Source organism: Motacilla alba, chromosome 1A, assembly GCF_015832195.1.
Source record: "Motacilla alba alba isolate MOTALB_02 chromosome 1A, Motacilla_alba_V1.0_pri, whole genome shotgun sequence".
Lineage (NCBI taxonomy): Eukaryota > Metazoa > Chordata > Aves > Passeriformes > Motacillidae > Motacilla > Motacilla alba.
The window spans coordinates 66,816,859-66,833,132 of NC_052031.1; the positions used below are offsets into that span (position 1 = coordinate 66,816,859).

The following is a 16,274-nucleotide window of genomic DNA, read 5'->3' on the forward strand; positions in this document are numbered from 1 at the left end:
TCTGTGCTACCCAAGCCTTACTTTAGCTTATGGACAAGGCTGAACCAGGAAATGTGTTTTAAATACATTAAAGAGAAAGCTCTGTCAGTTGGTTGCTGCTTTTGGGAAAGTTCTGTCAGTTTGTTGTTGCTTTTGGTAAACCTGGGTGAGATCTGAGTTGGCAAACCTGGTGCTTCATGCAGTCCATCCCCAGCTGGGCAGATGGAAGCTGGCCACCACAGGATGCCTCAGAGCAGGCATGGAAAGCTTTGCTGGTTACCTCTACCAATTCCTGCACCTCCCTGAGGCAACAAGGAATATTATCCTATTATCCTCTTACTTCCCAGCTGGTTCAGTAACTCATTCTTCCTCCTGATAAAAGAGGTGGTGATCTTCACAAAGCTGAAAACCTTTGTCCACAGCCAGGGATAGGGTTCAGTCCCGTGGAAATTGTGGCTCCTTGACACCTTGGGACAGGTGTCAGAGGCTGCCATGGGGTGGTCATGGCTTCCTAAACTCAACCTGGGGTTGAAAGAGCTCCAAAGCAAAACCCATTTCCAAGTTGGAGAGTGGCATCCAGAAAGTCCATCAGCTCGCAGGGGCTGGTCTGATGTTAAAAGCTCCAGAGTAGCTTGAACATAATCTGTTCTCCATTTTGTTTCAAGCAAACGCTGCTGGTTTGCTCAGTCAACAGTTGTGACTCCACCTAAATACATTTTACTCTTTCCTTCAGCTGCTCTGTCCACACGTACAGAAGCCTTTGGCTTTTAATACCAGCATCATCACATCAAATTCACGGCCTGGTCCTGTCACTCCTGCCTTGGCAGGGCTTTCTCTTGGCATACCTCAGCATTGTGCTGGCTGGATCTGCCAGACTGTCTTGACGAGTGGCAATCTGAGGCTTTGCATCTGTGACTAGTCCCTGGAAATTGTGCTGTGCTCTTGTCCTGTGGGTGTGAAGCAGCAGGTGTTGGGGAAATGCTGCTTTCTGTCATTGTCCCTGCTTCCAAAGCAGCCTTTGGCTGGCTGTTCCTGCACAGGGCAGAGGGTGCTGGTAGCTGCACATCTGCCTCAAGGTGTCTGCACAGAAATTCTGTGGATTACTGAGGTTGGAGTTAGGTTTTTATTTGTAACGTTTGTTTCTGCAGAGGAATAATATTAAATAAGTAATGAGGTTTTAGAGGTAGTTTAGTGCTCCCAGAGGCCCACTTGCCTTTTCCTCTCCAAGGTTTTGCAAAGCCAGCCTTTGGAGAGAGATGTGTATTCTTGTGTGCTGATGAAGAGGAGATGCTTTGGAGGGCATCCAGAAGTATCTGCAGACCCCACTCCTCCTCTGTGTGCAAAGTGAGTTTCTGTTTGCTATTCATCTGACACCTTGGACCATTTCCCTAAATAAAAACATCTAATTACTCTGTAACAGTTCAGGTTCCTAAGAAAGTCTGGGTGCCAGTGTGTTCCTGGACTTCTGTCCAGGAGGAATCTCCAGTGTGTCCCCAGTGTGGATAACCTCAGTGCAGACATCTGTATGCCTGGATGTCCAATGTCCAGTCCTCAAGCAGCACAGCAAACAAACACAGAGCTGGTAAAATGAAAAAAAAAATCCCAGAAGAAAATGTGGTTTGTTTTAAATTGAAATTTCCAGAAGAAAAACATGCTTTTCTCTAGTGATGTTTCAAAACCTAATGATTTCTGTTTGCAATTGACATTTAAATGTCATTTTATGTTGATATCCAGAACAAGAGTTTAAATTTCAAGTCAACGCCCCAAAATCTCTCCTTGTGGATCAACATTTCATTTTCACAGAATAACAGGTTGGAAGGGACATAAAGGATCATCTGATCCAGCCTTTCTTGGCATAAGCACAGTCTGAACAAGATGGCCCAGCACAGTGTCCAGCGAATCCTGAAAGTGTCCAATGCTGGGGAATCCACCATTTCCCTAGGGAGGTTATTCCAAAGGCTGATGGTTTCCATGGTGTACAATTTTCCATTCCCGTCTAGTTGGAATCTCCCCAGGAGTAACCCATTACCCTGTATCTTTTCCATGTGGCTCCTCGTAAGAAGTGAGTCTCCATTTTCTTTGTAGCCACCATTTAAATAGTGGAAGATGGTGATAAGATCTCCCCTAAGGCCCTCTTCTCTCAGCCTCTCCTCACTGGCAGGCTTCCCACTCCTTTTGCCATCTTTGTGGCCCTTCTCTGGACCCTCTCCAGCCTGTCCACATCTTTTTTTTTTTTTTTTTTTTCACAGCGGGGATGAAAATGGAAGACAGGATTCCAGGGCCCACACATTTGTACAGTGCTGACAGACAGAGAAAATTCTGCTAAAACATTTTGAATGTTTTGTTTCTGTCAATAATATCTTCCTTGCCACCCCTGCATTTTCAAATCAAGAGCATTTGGAATTGTTCATACGATGAAATACTGTAATATTTTGACCTTTCATCCCTATTTGGGATGCAGGCAAATGCTGAAATCCCAGCCCTTCTTGGGGAACTGAGATTCTATTCTCTGACCAGATCCACAAAAGTGTATTTCCACTGGTTTTGCTGGCTGGCTACTTCAGTTCTTTGTCAGTGATGACTTGTAATTCAGTGCAGATTGAACCCGTGGTGTATCCACATGGCTGGAGAGGCTGAGGGCAGTTAATCTTTCTTGCTCTGTGTTGTGCTTTCAAATTAATACCCAGATTTCTTTCCAAAGATAAATTTTCCTTCTGAACCAGCGTTTGGTAGTGCGCTGCACAGCTGCCTGCTACATGTTCCATGCACAAATGGGGATTCTGGTGCTCTCCCAGTCTAGCTACAAGCTGTTATATGAAATCAGGATGTTTTAAAATTTAAGACAGTTTCTGGTTCATCTATTGTTTGCAGTCTCACAGCCTGCCATATATCTTTCTCCTCAGAAGTTACTTTTCCCCCTTGCCACCATCGTGGGGAGGTTTTTCTGCCGGGCTCTGTGCAGTGTGTCTCTGAAGCAGTTTTATGGTGTTCCCCAGAAGCATGCTTTTGTCAGGCTGCCTCAAAGTGTCATCCAGAGAAAAGCCTCTGAAGCAAGAAATGTCCTTTTCTGTCTGGCTTTGAGGTGTTATCTTCCCTCTTCCCAGATGCAGTTGGCTCCATCTACATCCCTAAGCTGTTTTGTTTGGAGTGAGGAGAGCTCTGAAAATCAAGGGAGGCCACACACATAAACAACTGTGTGTGAAATCAATTAATCTAAACGGGGGGGAGATTGGTTCTTGCAGGAGAAAAGCCTGGTTCTCACAGAAACCTCTCCTGTGTGTGGTAGGACTGTTACAAACATTACATCACTGCAACAGTGATGAGCTAGGTGAGTCTGTTCACCTTTTTGGCCAGTATTTAGAGCAAGAGTGGTGTTTGATTGTGCTCTTTGTATTTTAACAAATGATTTTCATTATGGATACATTCTAAAGCAGGAACTACTGAAGAGACCTGAATTTTGAAATCTTAACTTCAAATATTTGCATCATAAATTTGGTTCCAAGCCTTGCACTCACCCAGTCAGGGGTAAGAAGCTGTGCCTGTCATTCCTCTGTTTGGGTAACAGAGCTTGTCAGTGACACATACACAACCTGTAGGATAGGAATGACTTGCAGGAGTTTTTCAAAACAGTATTTCGACCTCTAATTAGAGAAAAATCTTTTATTGCTTTTTGAAAAGTCTGATAAGAAAAAGAAGTTTCTTCAGCTCTCCTGCAGGAGGAGGGTTATTCACATCTCAGCACATTGTGGTCCTCTGCTGAAGGATGCCCAGGGGTCAGTAACTACAATCATATCCCAGTCTCACTCTGTATGTCTTTAAATAATTGTCTCCTCTCCTGGCTGTCTGGGGCAGCAATAACATGAGCAAAAAGCTGTGCTTGGCCTCTCTTGGCTGAGGGAAGGACATGGATATAAGGCCTGCAGAGAGCACACTTTAGGGGAAAGGAGTGAAAGTCTAGGAGACAGCCACTCCACTCGGCCTCTTAAATTGTCACAGGAGAGGATGAGGTAGTGCAAGCCTGAGCAATCAAAAGTCTCTGTGCTTGTAGTGTTACTCAGACATTAAAGTCTTATCATGGCCACAAATCTTCCCTGACTCCACCTTGCCTCCCTTTTGGGGATGAGGAAATGATAAGAGAAGTGGTTTTGTGTTTTGCACTGAGGGCTCCTTAAGGAATCATGCTCTGCTTGGGCCAGCTCGGAACTGAAGCTTCATCCTTTGGAGTGAGAGTTTCCCAAAGACTTGAACTAAAGCCAGCCCTGTTAGGGAAAGCTGCAGCCAGGGGTCTTGACAGGATACTCCTGTTCACACAACTTTATGTTTTGCTGTGATTTCTTGATTCATTTCTAGGATGCAATGAATAATTTTCCTGATTTGAGAAGTCTTTTATGCCTAAGACTTGACTGTGTAATTTCTTCAGCTGAGGCCAGGAGATTGCCCCACATGGAAGCCAGGAAGATGCCCTGTGTTCCTGTGTGCAGAGTGCCCCTCTGGAGAAGGCAGGCAGCCCTCTTGGAGCTTTCTGTCTGGAAAAATCTCTGGTTCATCACCTTGTACAACCAGCTGGTGGCAAAACCCTGCCTGGTGGGTGCTTCTGAGCAGCTACTGCCTTCTATCATTCTAATCACAATAATTTGGCTTCTTTGTTATCTGATTTGATGGAGGCTGAGGAGAAGATCACTTCCCAGGGCCCTGAGGGCAAAAACTCAGCTTCCTAGAGCTACATTTATTTTTTATCCCTCCCACAGCCCTGGGGTGATCTTCTGGAAACATGTTGCAGGGGAGGTGTCTTCTGAAATACACCAAGACATTTGCAAGTTAGTTGTCTATACACCACTGAAATTCCCTCAGGCACTTTTCTATATCCCAAAAGCAACCAGTGTGCTCCTTCAGGCACCCACATATCACTGTTCAGGTGGCTGCTTTTCCTCATTTCACATCCATGGGAGGAGATTCCATGTTCACATGTACCTGATGGTTGTGTGGTGTTTGCACCATTTTCTCTCACAAGCCTCTGGGGAAAGGGTAGCTGCTGGTTTTGTCTGACTCTCGGATGGAAATGCAAAGAGCACCCAACAACACAAATAACTTAACACTGCTAACTTCCAGGACATAATTACAACTGTTGGATTTGCTGCCTGACCTGAAAATAAAACTCCTCTTGCAAGGTTTCCTTGTTTTGGGGCTTTATTTGTTTGTTTATGTTAAACAAAGCAAGTGAACAAGAGCCATGCTGCTGAGCAGGAGAGGATGGTTTGCCTGGTTTGTTTCCCTGTGTCCTGCCTGGATTCTGCTCAGCCAGTTGTGCCCCACACTGAGCTTTGGGAGGGGCATACTGGGCTAAATATATCTGTACTGCCTGTGAAATGCAGTATGGGGTGCTGCGTCATTTGGTGGAGGTTACTTGGAAACTAAGGTGGGAAGCCAGCTTTTATTTTCAGCCTTGGGTCAGATGCATTGGTCAGTTGTCTCACCCAGATTTTTAGTCTTGATCAGGAGTTCGTCCTTGCAGGACAGACATAAAACCTGCTCTCTAAATAAAAAAAGCCAAGCTCATTGCAGTGACAAAGTCACATTGGGGCAACCATATTTTTCTTGCTCGGCAACCAGATTTACAGTCCGAGAGGTTGTTCAGATAGATTACCTTGAAAGCAGCAATGAAAGTCATAGCTCAAATATCATGGCTTAATGAGCAGAGGAGCTGGTGTGATGCTGTGGGCTCTAAATATATCAGAACCCCAGTGCTGGCAGCACACTGACAGCTGGAGACCTTGGGCTTTCACTGGTGCTGGAGCAGAAATGTATCCTTCCACAAAATGTGTGAGGGACAGATGCAGCTTGGTGACTAAAGAAGGCTTGGGTTTTGCAGTTTCTAGTTCTGCTTTTTGGCTTGTCTTCTCCTGCTGTTTCTGCTAGTGCAGTGGGAGTGATTTCAGGAGAAAGGAAGATATTCCTGGGGTGTGGAAGTGCCAAGGGTTGGACACAGCCCACCTGAGCTCGCTGTGGTCTCTGCCACATCTAAATAACAGCAGCAGCAGGCCCCTGTGGCTGCATTGGTGACATTAATCTGCTGGGGCTCTGGGGGACATAGTCAGGTGGATACCCCTGCTCTTTCTCCATGAGCTCTCCAGGGTCACCTGCCTGCACATCTGACATGCTGCAGTCACATCTCTGGCAGCTGAATATGTTTTTCGGTCTTCTCCCATATGCCACTGTAAGTGAGAGGAATGCCATTATCGCTATTTGATTGTCCTGCTGAAAAAGGAGGTAGGAAAACTCTTCAGTATAAGATTTTACATTTATCTAGGAGGACAGTAACTACAGGAATTAATTTCTGTCTCGTGCTTTGTAGTGCCTAGCACATTGGGGCCCCTGAATATTCCTGCAGCACAAGCCACACGTTGCAGACCAAAGCCACACAGCTTTGCTGGCAGAGAGCTTGTGACACACTGGGCTCCTGGTCTAAAGTGAGAGATCCAAAGGCTCTGGAAGGGTCAAACTTCATGCTAATGGCAATAAAGGCTTCCAGATTTAACTTGGAGGATTCAGTTGTGAGGGTGAGGGCTGGGAGCTGAGGTTTATGGGGTTAACCCAGCCTCTGTGGCTTCTGTTAAGCCTGATTGGCTCCTTTCCTTAGTGGGCTTTACCTGGGCACTGATAGTTGTGCGCAGCTGAGAGTGCAAATGATTACAATTCCCATTTAAACCAGCCCAGGTGTAGTTTATCCCCCTTTACTCAGGAGTCTGAGAGAGCAGAGAAGTACTTCTCTTTAGCTTCATTTGTGGGCTCTGTGTCCGGTCCTGCATTTTGACTGTCCATGGTTCACAGGAAGGTGGTAAGTAATTGAACAATACTGGCAGATATTGTAGAAGTTTGTTAGCTTTTGATCTCCTTGAGTTTCTTGTACTTTATTGCTTGGTGCCTTACAGTGTGTTCCAGCTGCTGTTTCAAATGCTGTGGGTGCAGACTTAATATTCATGGATTGAATTAATATTTATGGATTTTAATATTCATGGCTTTTATTCAACCATTATGTGACAATGGCAGTCTGCAGGATGTGTCAAAAAGATGCCTCTGTTAGGTGAGGAGGTGCCACATGGCAGTGTGTGTCTCACTTCAGGTTATTAACTAAACCACAGCAACATGCAATTAACCATTGAAAAATCTGTGTTGCTCCTGTGTGTAGTTTGCTCCTCTCCTCCTTTCTCCTCAAGCCCTTTTCCCTGTGGCTGTCATTGCTGTGGATCTCCTCCTGGCCAGGCATTTTGTTTGTCCCATGTCAGCGAGCAGGCTGCAGCCCAAGAGGGTTTTGGAGAGCATCTGTGGCCTTGCCTTAAAACTGGGGAAGGTGAAATTTGCTGAATCAGTCACTGTCCCTGCACAGAGGGCAGGCTGTGTGAAACCCAGTGATAGTGCTGGGCTCATGAGGACAGCACAAGCTTTTTGCCCTTCAGTAGTGCTGTTGATGCTCAAGCTGGAGTTTCTGAGTTCCTCAGGGAATACTGAAGGGATGTGGTGTGTATTTCAGTATGTTAATGTCCCCAGTCCCTGGGTCCTGCCTGCAAAGGGCAACTGATCTTGGGATGCTGGGTACTTTATCTGCAGGTTCCCGGTCCTCTCTGCAAGGCAGCTGGGGTGGGCAGGAAAAACCTGCACCCTCCACTAGTCCTGCCCCTCATTCCAAGTGAGAGCATAAAGCTGTGTCCTGGCAGCCCCTGCTCTCCCTTTGGCTTCCGCATGGACCTCTCATTTTGGTGTCTTTTAAGAGAACATCCGATGGGCTCAGGGCTGCAGGTTTGGGGAGCCACCCAGCCTTACAGGAGCAATTGATTCAGCCATCCCAGCTGACCATGGTCTTCTCTGACCCTGGTGGGCATTGATTCAAGGGGATGAGGCAAGAAGAGAAAAGCAGCTTTGAGTCTGGAAAAAGCAGGGGCAGAAAAGGAAATGAATAGGGATGTGGTAACTCAGATGGGATATGGCACAAGAGAAGGAAGGTTTGGTCACCCACCCCAGTATTGACACTGCTACCCTGGCGAGCCTGGCACAAAATCTCACATAACCAGTGGGCAGTGGTGTGTGTGGAAGAGCTGGGGAAGGAGGGGATGTGGTCACACAGAAAATTAACTCCACTCCCATGAGTTTTTCTCTGCTTTTTCTCACCCTGTAGAAAACCAAGTGTGGCATAACTTTTTTTTTTTATTCTTCAGTCATTAATGAGCCATTGTTCCAGGGGGAAAAAAAGAATAGGGAGTTTTATCATGGGAGAAATTATTTTTCTCATGGGATATAAAACTTGGTGTGTAAATGGATCATCCTGGCACTGATGCTAATCCTGCCCAGGTCTGACTGTACAGTACTTAATGTAAAACACGTGACAATTCCTTCTGTAGTTTCAGTAGAAATCTCTCATTTCCTAAACAAGCGTGCTGTGTTCCTGTGTCCTGCTAAGCTGCTGCTGTGTGCCACCCCAGCAGCCCTGCCTGAGCAGCCTGCCTGCTTTGCTGGGTGGTTTGGAGCCCTTTGATGGCAGGCGCTATTTAATTATCAGTGGTGTTATGTTCCCAGAGCTCGCTACATGAAAGCAAAACACCGGCAGCCTGTAATTAATCTGAGCTAATGTGCCACTGTTTACACTCCAGCTCGGAAACCAGACAGATGTAAGAAGACACCCAGCCTTCATCTGGGATCCTCCCAGGTTATTTCTGAGCTAACTTGGGAAAACTGCGCTGTGTCTGCCCACCCCACAAGTCCCTCAGAAATGAGTACCTTTAACTTTTCTTGGGAATGAGTGGGAGACTTTGTTTCCTAGCAGAGAGCACGGTTAATGCCTTTTTAATGCCTTTTTGCCTGCCTTACACAGCCGAGGCTGGCTGGCATGGGCCGGGAGCACAGGACTGCTCCAGTAGTTGTGAATTCTGCAGTGTGAAAGGGTGAAGCAAGCCCTGCTTCCTCCTTTTCTCCCCTGGCTTTGGCTGAGGAGGAGCCTGCTGGCATTGGGGATGTTTGGGATCTCCTTGGTGGAAAGGCAAGCAGTTCTCTGGGTCTTAAAAATAAAATATCATGCGTTTGTTTCTGATCACCCTACAAGCGATTCTCTGGGACTCCAGTCTTAAAAATGAAATATCCTGAGTTCATTTCTGATCACCCTGCTACAAATATTTAACAGAACAAGGTGATGAAAATGCCTGGAGGTGCGGAAAGACTGAAAAAGACTATGCATCCTTCATTAGAGTGAAGAGTAATAAAAAGCAACATGACAGAAGTATATAAACTCAGAAGTACAGAGAAGTAAACCAGGCATTCCTGTGTATACTTTTATGTAATACAAGGTTTCCAATGAAATTGAAATTAAACATCTGACACATGTGAAGCTTATTTTTTTGTTACACCACATAAATAATTAAGACTGAGAACATATTAGAATGCAGAAAGGATTAGATATACGGATAAAAATCTTGCACACAGTTTGTTAATTTTATTCTGGCTCATTTAGAAGGTGTGTGGGGCTTCCTTCTGGACAGTCTTCCATTTGCAGCCAGTTAAAAGCTCTTCCTGGCCCTGTAAACCTCCAGTGTCTTCCTGGGAGACATCTGACAGTGGACGCTAGCTTAGAGGAGTCCCTGCCTAAGCCTGGAATGATTACTGGGATCAGAGATGGCCACAACTTTCTAATCACCTGTAGGCTGAAATGTAGGATATGAGGCTGCTGTTATTTTCCTCATGGACTGTAGAGTCAGGGTGACAATTGCCCATCTTGTCTGGCCTCTCTCAGTTACTCTTCGCCAGTCATCTGCTCCAGCGTTGTGGTGGACAGGTGACCTCTGCAGGTCAGAGCTGCAGGAGGAAATGTTACATCATCAGAACCTGTGCAGCTCCATCCTCTTGGGGAACTCTTTAGGTGTTCCCTAAAATGCATTGTAGGCATCTTTTTTCAGCAGGATGTTTCATTCAGATTCAGTGAGTTGTAAGCTGCTCAGTCGTGTGGGGAAGGCTGATGCTGGGTTTGACTTTTCTTGGTGGTGGGTGTCTCTTTGGGCTCTGATTGTTCTCAGTGGACACTGATTTATCCACTGTGGTGCCCTCACACAGTACACTGGCACATTGTATGCCAGGGCATCCCGGGGGTGTCTGGGACAGGCTCCCTACTTCCACATCCCAGTATCTCACTGGGTGATCACAGGTAGCCTGCCAGCATCTCTGGCCTGGAGGGGATTAAGAGTTGTAATATCCAGCAGATGGTGCTCAAAAGCAGATATCCCAAATAACTGGGTACTGCTGTACCTCTGCATTCCAGTTCTTGGGCAGCAGAGTCCCAGTTCTTGGTGGATGTGGCAGGGAGGAGCAGACCTGGAGGGGGCACAGGTGGTGCTGAAGACCTGGCACCCATGCAATAGCACTGTGGGGTGGGGGAGTGTTATTTTGGACTAGTTTTTATCTGATCCCATGAATGTGGAGAATGCACAGGGTACCCTCCTCAAGCATGGTCTGCTGTGCAGTTTCTTCCAAAGAGAATCCCATTTGCAAGCTCTAAGGCTGCTCGAAGTTGCAAACCACTTGCATGGGTGGTGGGACTGGTGGGGGATTTGCTTCCGAAGTGACTCCCTGTTTGACCTACAGTGTTCCCATGGCTGTCTCTGTGCTGATAGTGGCCAGGTCTGCTGTGAGTCCCTGTCACCTGTGTTGAGCCAAGCCCTTTGCCGTGCAGGTGAGTGCAGAGCCTTCAGCTGCTCTCTGTTCCAGCCTGTGAGTTTGGAACTGAGCTTATGCCTGAACTGAACTGAAACTCTCCAAGTGCATCTTAGTCAAAGCTTCCAAGTTTGATCACATTTTTTACTTGCCCAAGCTGCAAGATACAGGCCAAACTGTAACTTGCTCCTGGTTGTGCTGAGAAGAGTCATAAACCTTTTGAGAACCTTTCAGTGAACCTTCAGCAAGCTTGTGCCAAATCTCAGATCCAGTGTTTTTCAGACCGTGTGTTGTAAATGTCACATGGCTCCAAAATGGAGTCCCCAGCACAAATGTAGAATGTGATCAGAGCCCTGGGATTAGAGAAGGAGAGGATGAATTTGTCTTCAGGTAATTATAGGCAGCAGAGTTGCCTGTGGAAAAAAAAAACCCTCTTGCTAATGTTCAGCACCTTTTGAGACTTTGCTGTAGAGTAGGCATCACTGAACTCCCTCACGTCAAAGGGGGAAATACCTGTCTGGTCCTTAATCCAAGGCTCTCTTGGATTAAAGATCACAGGTCTTGATTAAATCAAATCCAAAGACTTAATTTCTTTCTTTACAGATCTTCCTTATTTTCCCTAATGCCTTTTCTACTGAAAAAAGTCCCAGAAGGTTTAATCAGCATACCTAAATAATAATGCTGTCTCACATAATTCACCTTTATGGTGCTCTCTTACATGGGGTTTTCTGCCAGTGTCTTTCAGTACATTTTACAGAAGAGGTTCTTCTCGTGATCTCCCCTTTGCACGTGGGGAAAGCAAGGGAGAGGAAAGGGTGGGAGAGCTGCTTAGGTCATGCAGCCAGCCAGAGGTGGGGTCAGCAATAAAATTCCAGGTTCTTAGTTTTGGGCAGTGCTGGAGCTGTTGCTCCAAGCCTCAGATGGCATTTAGGGCTGGGTGAAACACAGCAGCCATTGAAACAATCCAGGGCAGAGCAGGGTGGAAGGCAGAAATGTAATTACACACACGGGGAGCAGTCACGTAGCCAAATGCCAGTGTTTGTGCACAGCTTGGTGTTGGCTTTACCAGCCACCAGTGTGGTCAGGTACCCATTTATTTCCTCGGAGAGACAGCAGGTCAGCGCCCTTGGTGTGGTGCTGGAGCACTGGGGCAGCGTTGACTCAGAGGAAGGAGCTGACTGCCTGAGTCACCCACGTGGCTTCCTGAAGCACCCTGGTGTCCCCGGAGCACCCTGGGGACCCAGGGCTGCTATCCTGTTGAGGTCAAGTGAAAGCATGACCTGAAGAGGTCTGGCTGCAGTTAAATGAAAAAAAGAGATATTGAAAAAACCAGATCTCACTCTAAGGGCTAGAAGGGTGATGGGGTTTTGTTTCAGGGTGGGTTTTTGGGGGGGGGGGGTTGTTGTTGTTCTTTTGTTTTGTTTTGGGTTTTTTCGGGGGTTTTTTGTGGGCATTTTTATGCTTTTATCTTGAAGTCTAGATTTTCCCCTTTGCCCCCCCCCCCAAAAAAAAAAAAGAAAAAAGAAAAAAAAAAGCCTTCTTTAACTAATTTGGTAATAATAGTACAGTTTCAAAAGTACTTGTTTAGCTAGTGCTGACTATATGCTTACACAGCTACCTCTGGCCTGGGAAAGATTGAAACCACAATGGCTAAGTATAGAGGCCTCTAAAATATCTTCATATATGCAGTGCCTGAATACACAAACAGAACTGGCCTCTCTTCTGTCTACAGGAGCAATATTTTCCATAGGATTTGTATTGAGAGAGGTTTTCCCCCTCCATATTTATTAAAATAAAAATCCTCCAGAAATGCATCCGTGTGCTGAATCCTATTCCATGGCCACCTTCAGCCTGATACAAGAAATATAATCTGCTCCTGAAGAAGAGTAAGCAGTCAGTTTTTCATTCTGCGCTGCAGCAGACTCTTGATTTGGGGTGGCTTTTTTGATTATTTTTCTGTGTTGTATTGGGTGGAGTTTTTTCTTTTACTTTTTAATAAAGTGAGGAACTATTGCCAGGATTTCAGCCTTAGCTTTTGAGAACAGCTCATGCATAAAGGTGAGGTGCTCCCATCCTTGAAGTGTGTAGGATCCGTGGACTGAGTGGCCAGAGCTGTGTTAGGTGCATCTGTGTGCAGTGTGGTTCTTGCTGCTGGGGTGAGCTCCTCTCTGCAGCCTCTTTTCTGGAGTCTGAATCTGTGTGTCTCTTGGAGGCTGACCCCCAACTTCTCTGTGTGCCTCCTGTCAAGCCTTTGACTTAAACTGCCTGCAGTTTTTGGGTGGTTGTGGGCAAAGCAGTTTTTCTGCTCCTGTGCTGTGAGTGTGATACCTCAAGTATGTCCTGCCAATTCCCAGCTGTGGGCTGGATCTGCACTGACACTACATATTCTTGGTAAATGACAGATTTCTCTGAGCTGGGGCTGGCTCCTCGCTCTGCACGTCGCTGTAGGCAGTGCGTGACATTGACATTGTTCTGGTGGAAGCCAGGAGCTGGGAGGAGTGGCACACTGAGTGTGTGCCCGAATTATGTGCTCCAGGCAGCAACACCTGGTGCATGAGACATGCAAATGTTGCATAGGTGGTCCTCAGGCACTTGTAGATTCTTCTGTTGTGATTATCTATCCTGGCTCTGGATCCTCTGCTGGCACACCAGCAACCCTGGAAACTCCCCAGCTTTCATAATAAGAATAACTTGTCCTTCATTTCTGGAAAGGACAGCTTCTTTAAATGTTTGTAACAATTTGCAGCTGAACGTATAGACAGTCCTTTCAACACCAAGCCTCTGACAGAGCACAGCTCCAGAGCAGTAACTGCAGACGTGTTTTGAAACCCTTCTGTCTGCAGGGCTTGTTCTTCAGGGAAGTGGCACGGATGGGACAGAAATGAACGTGTATTAGAACATGTGACAAGTTGTATCTTCACCATAATATATACCTTAATAATATAATACTGAAACATATGAAATCTCTTTACATTGTGAGGATTCTTGTTTCAACTCTTGTGGAACACAAATTCTCATGAGGATAGTAATAGTTTCCAGGCATGTTTATCATACATCTAGAAATCCATTTGTACAATGCAGCTTGATAACTGGGCTCTTCACAAGGCTGACTGAAACATCTGAGCTGCCTCTGCAGGGAGCTGAGTGCAAGGACTGTTCATCCAGGGCAGAAGAGGCTGTCTGAAACAGAAAACTCCTCAACTTTTTTTTCTGTTGCCAGTTGGGGAGAGCATTAAAAGCACAGCTTAATCTGGGGAAAAAAAAAATTTGAGGTGGATAGGGAGAAAAATTATTAGAAGTAAACTAGAAGTGGTTGAGTAAGGGGGCTGTGGGCTATATACAGGTAGGATAAACCTTTTTCAGAAATGATCCAAGTATGTATGATCCTGCCTCTGTGCAGAATTTGGATGCTGATCTCTGGCAGTCCATGGTGTTTCAGTGATACTGTAAGCAGGGCTTTGCAAGGTTATCTGTGGACAGCAGACTTTGTATAAGGAGAAAGACTTAGGGCTCCAACAGCAAGGCTCACCAGTGGTGCTCGAGAACAGCAGGCTGGGGGAAGATCTGCTTCCTTGGAGGTAGCAAAGGATGGCTCTTCTGTGGCATGATGCTCCATTTATTTGGGTGAGAAGGGGCTGGAACTGACTCTTCAGCTGCTCTTGCACTTCTAGTGCCACTAGTGAATCACACAGGTCCCATCCTATGCTACTCCTTACTGGTAACTGTGCATTCCTTGTCTTGGGATGCTGGATTTCACAAGCTGTCTTGGAGAGCAGACTCAGAGAGTATCTCAAAGCGTATCAGCCTTAATGAGCAATTTTGAGCAGGATTGACCATTTGTCTTTTTAGCTTACTGTCTTTAAATCCTGCAAAAACAGTGTCCGTGTGGGTGGAGATGATGAGGTAGAGAGGGGCAAAAAAATTGATCCAAGAAAAAACCAAAACAAAGCCAAATGGCATTGAGGCAGCATTCAAAATTGCAAAATCAAAATCCCTAGCTCAGGCACCACCTAGCTCCTGGAGGCATCATAATTCCACAAATACCTCATTTGACTTTTTCTCTGTGCTTGTCAAGGGGTTTTAAAATTATTTCTGGTTTAACACCCCTCGGGTGCTGAGTTTTTGACTTAAATGCTTGCCCCAAAGTGCTTGAGTCTGACCACCTTCCAGAAGGCAAGCATCCTGGCCCCTCAGCCTGCTCAGGTGCTTTTAGAGCGCACCCAGCACACACAGGCACACAAAGATCAAAAAGCCCCAGTGGCAGCTGCCACTTAGTTTTGAAACATCTTGCACAGGAAAGCTCAGGGGTCACAGCCTGCTTCTCCCTTTTAGCCAACAGCTGCTTTATGCCACCTCTGAGAGGTCTTCAGCCATTGCTTCCTTCACATGTTTAGTGTCTTGCTCCAAGTCTGGAATTATCATCCACACTGTAGTGTGGCTGACATGGGAACAGTGAAGAAGAGTAGCCCTTCTTCCTGTGGTTAGTTCGTGCCTTCTCCAGACAGGATAAGTTGGAAGTGAAGGGAGGCAGGGATTCAAGCAGGTCTCCTGCTTCCTTAGGCTACTGTTGGGAAGCAGGGAACACCTCTGCTCCCTCTAGCTATGGCTCACCTGCTCTTAGGCAAGCAGGAATGTGGCAGTTTGAGGGAAGAGGAGCAGCACCTGACTTTGGGCCAGGTGTGAGTGCAGGCAGCTCCTGGGAGCTCTGAGCAAGGCACAGAGCCCCTCGGGCAGGAGGGCTGGCAATGCCTCTCTGTGGAAACCCAGGGCACTGGGAATATTTCTGTGTCTGCTCTGGGGTGCCCTGACCCCCAGGGAAGCACTGACTTTGACCCTCATTCATGGAGAAAGTTTCCCAGACTTCAAGATAGACTGGAATCCACAAAAGTGTGAAATAGATTATAGAGAGTAGTGTAGGTGCATCACTTGCTGAGAAATTTAGGTGTTGGGAATTTTAGTATGTTGTGGATGGAAGCAAGATGGAGGGCACAGGGTGTCCTCCTGGGTTTCTTCTTCATGCTTCTTCCTTCTTCTCCATGGGTTTGGGTGGCATTTTGTAATTGGGCAGAAAAGTCTGCATTGTGGGCTCTTTGGGATCAGTTGTTGGGTTAAAAGGGAAAATAATCTAGGTGTCAATTCTTAATTGGATAGTTTAGTCTTAAAAGACCTTGTAACAAGAGATTGTTGGCCATTTTGTGCCTTGCTGCCAAACTCACAGGAGTGAGACTGTTCTACTGATAAGAAATAATAAACACCTGAGTCTGAACATGAATTGCTGTCTCGAGTGCCTTCAATCCAGACCCAGAGAAACTAACAGCTGGTATTGCCACACCTCTCCTCGGGCCTGCCTGTGCTCAGTGTGCTGACATGAGTGACTCTGTGCCTGGCATTGAGCTGGTTTGGATCCTGAGTGGTGTAGGACGGTTCTCAGAGGCCACTAAAGCACCGAGGACCCCAATGCCAGGATCCACCCTTGGAGCAGAGCCCTCAAAAGCTGGGTGTTACAGTGTGCACATCTTCTGTGCCAAGTCTTTTTTGGAACCTGCTGCAAGTAACTTGTGTAAGACCTCCTACATAATGGCTTTGCAGAGCCAAAGCCCAGCCTG

General features: G+C 46.4%; 1 protein-coding gene across 2 annotated transcripts in view; it reads left to right on the forward strand.

Moving 5' to 3' along the window:
- Nucleotides 1–16,274, forward strand: part of WNT5B (Wnt family member 5B) — a 70,242-nt gene that overhangs the window by 7,554 nt on the left and 46,414 nt on the right. The window contains exon 1 of one of the 2 annotated variants that reach the window (XM_038154281.1): nt 6,164–6,814. The exons of the other annotated variant lie outside the window; for it this stretch is intronic. Coding sequence (XP_038010209.1) covers nt 6,797–6,814 — 18 coding nt within the window. The 5' untranslated portion in view covers nt 6,164–6,796. Of the gene's footprint in view, nt 1–6,163; nt 6,815–16,274 lie in introns of those variants that run through there. 2 annotated transcript variants of the gene reach the window in all.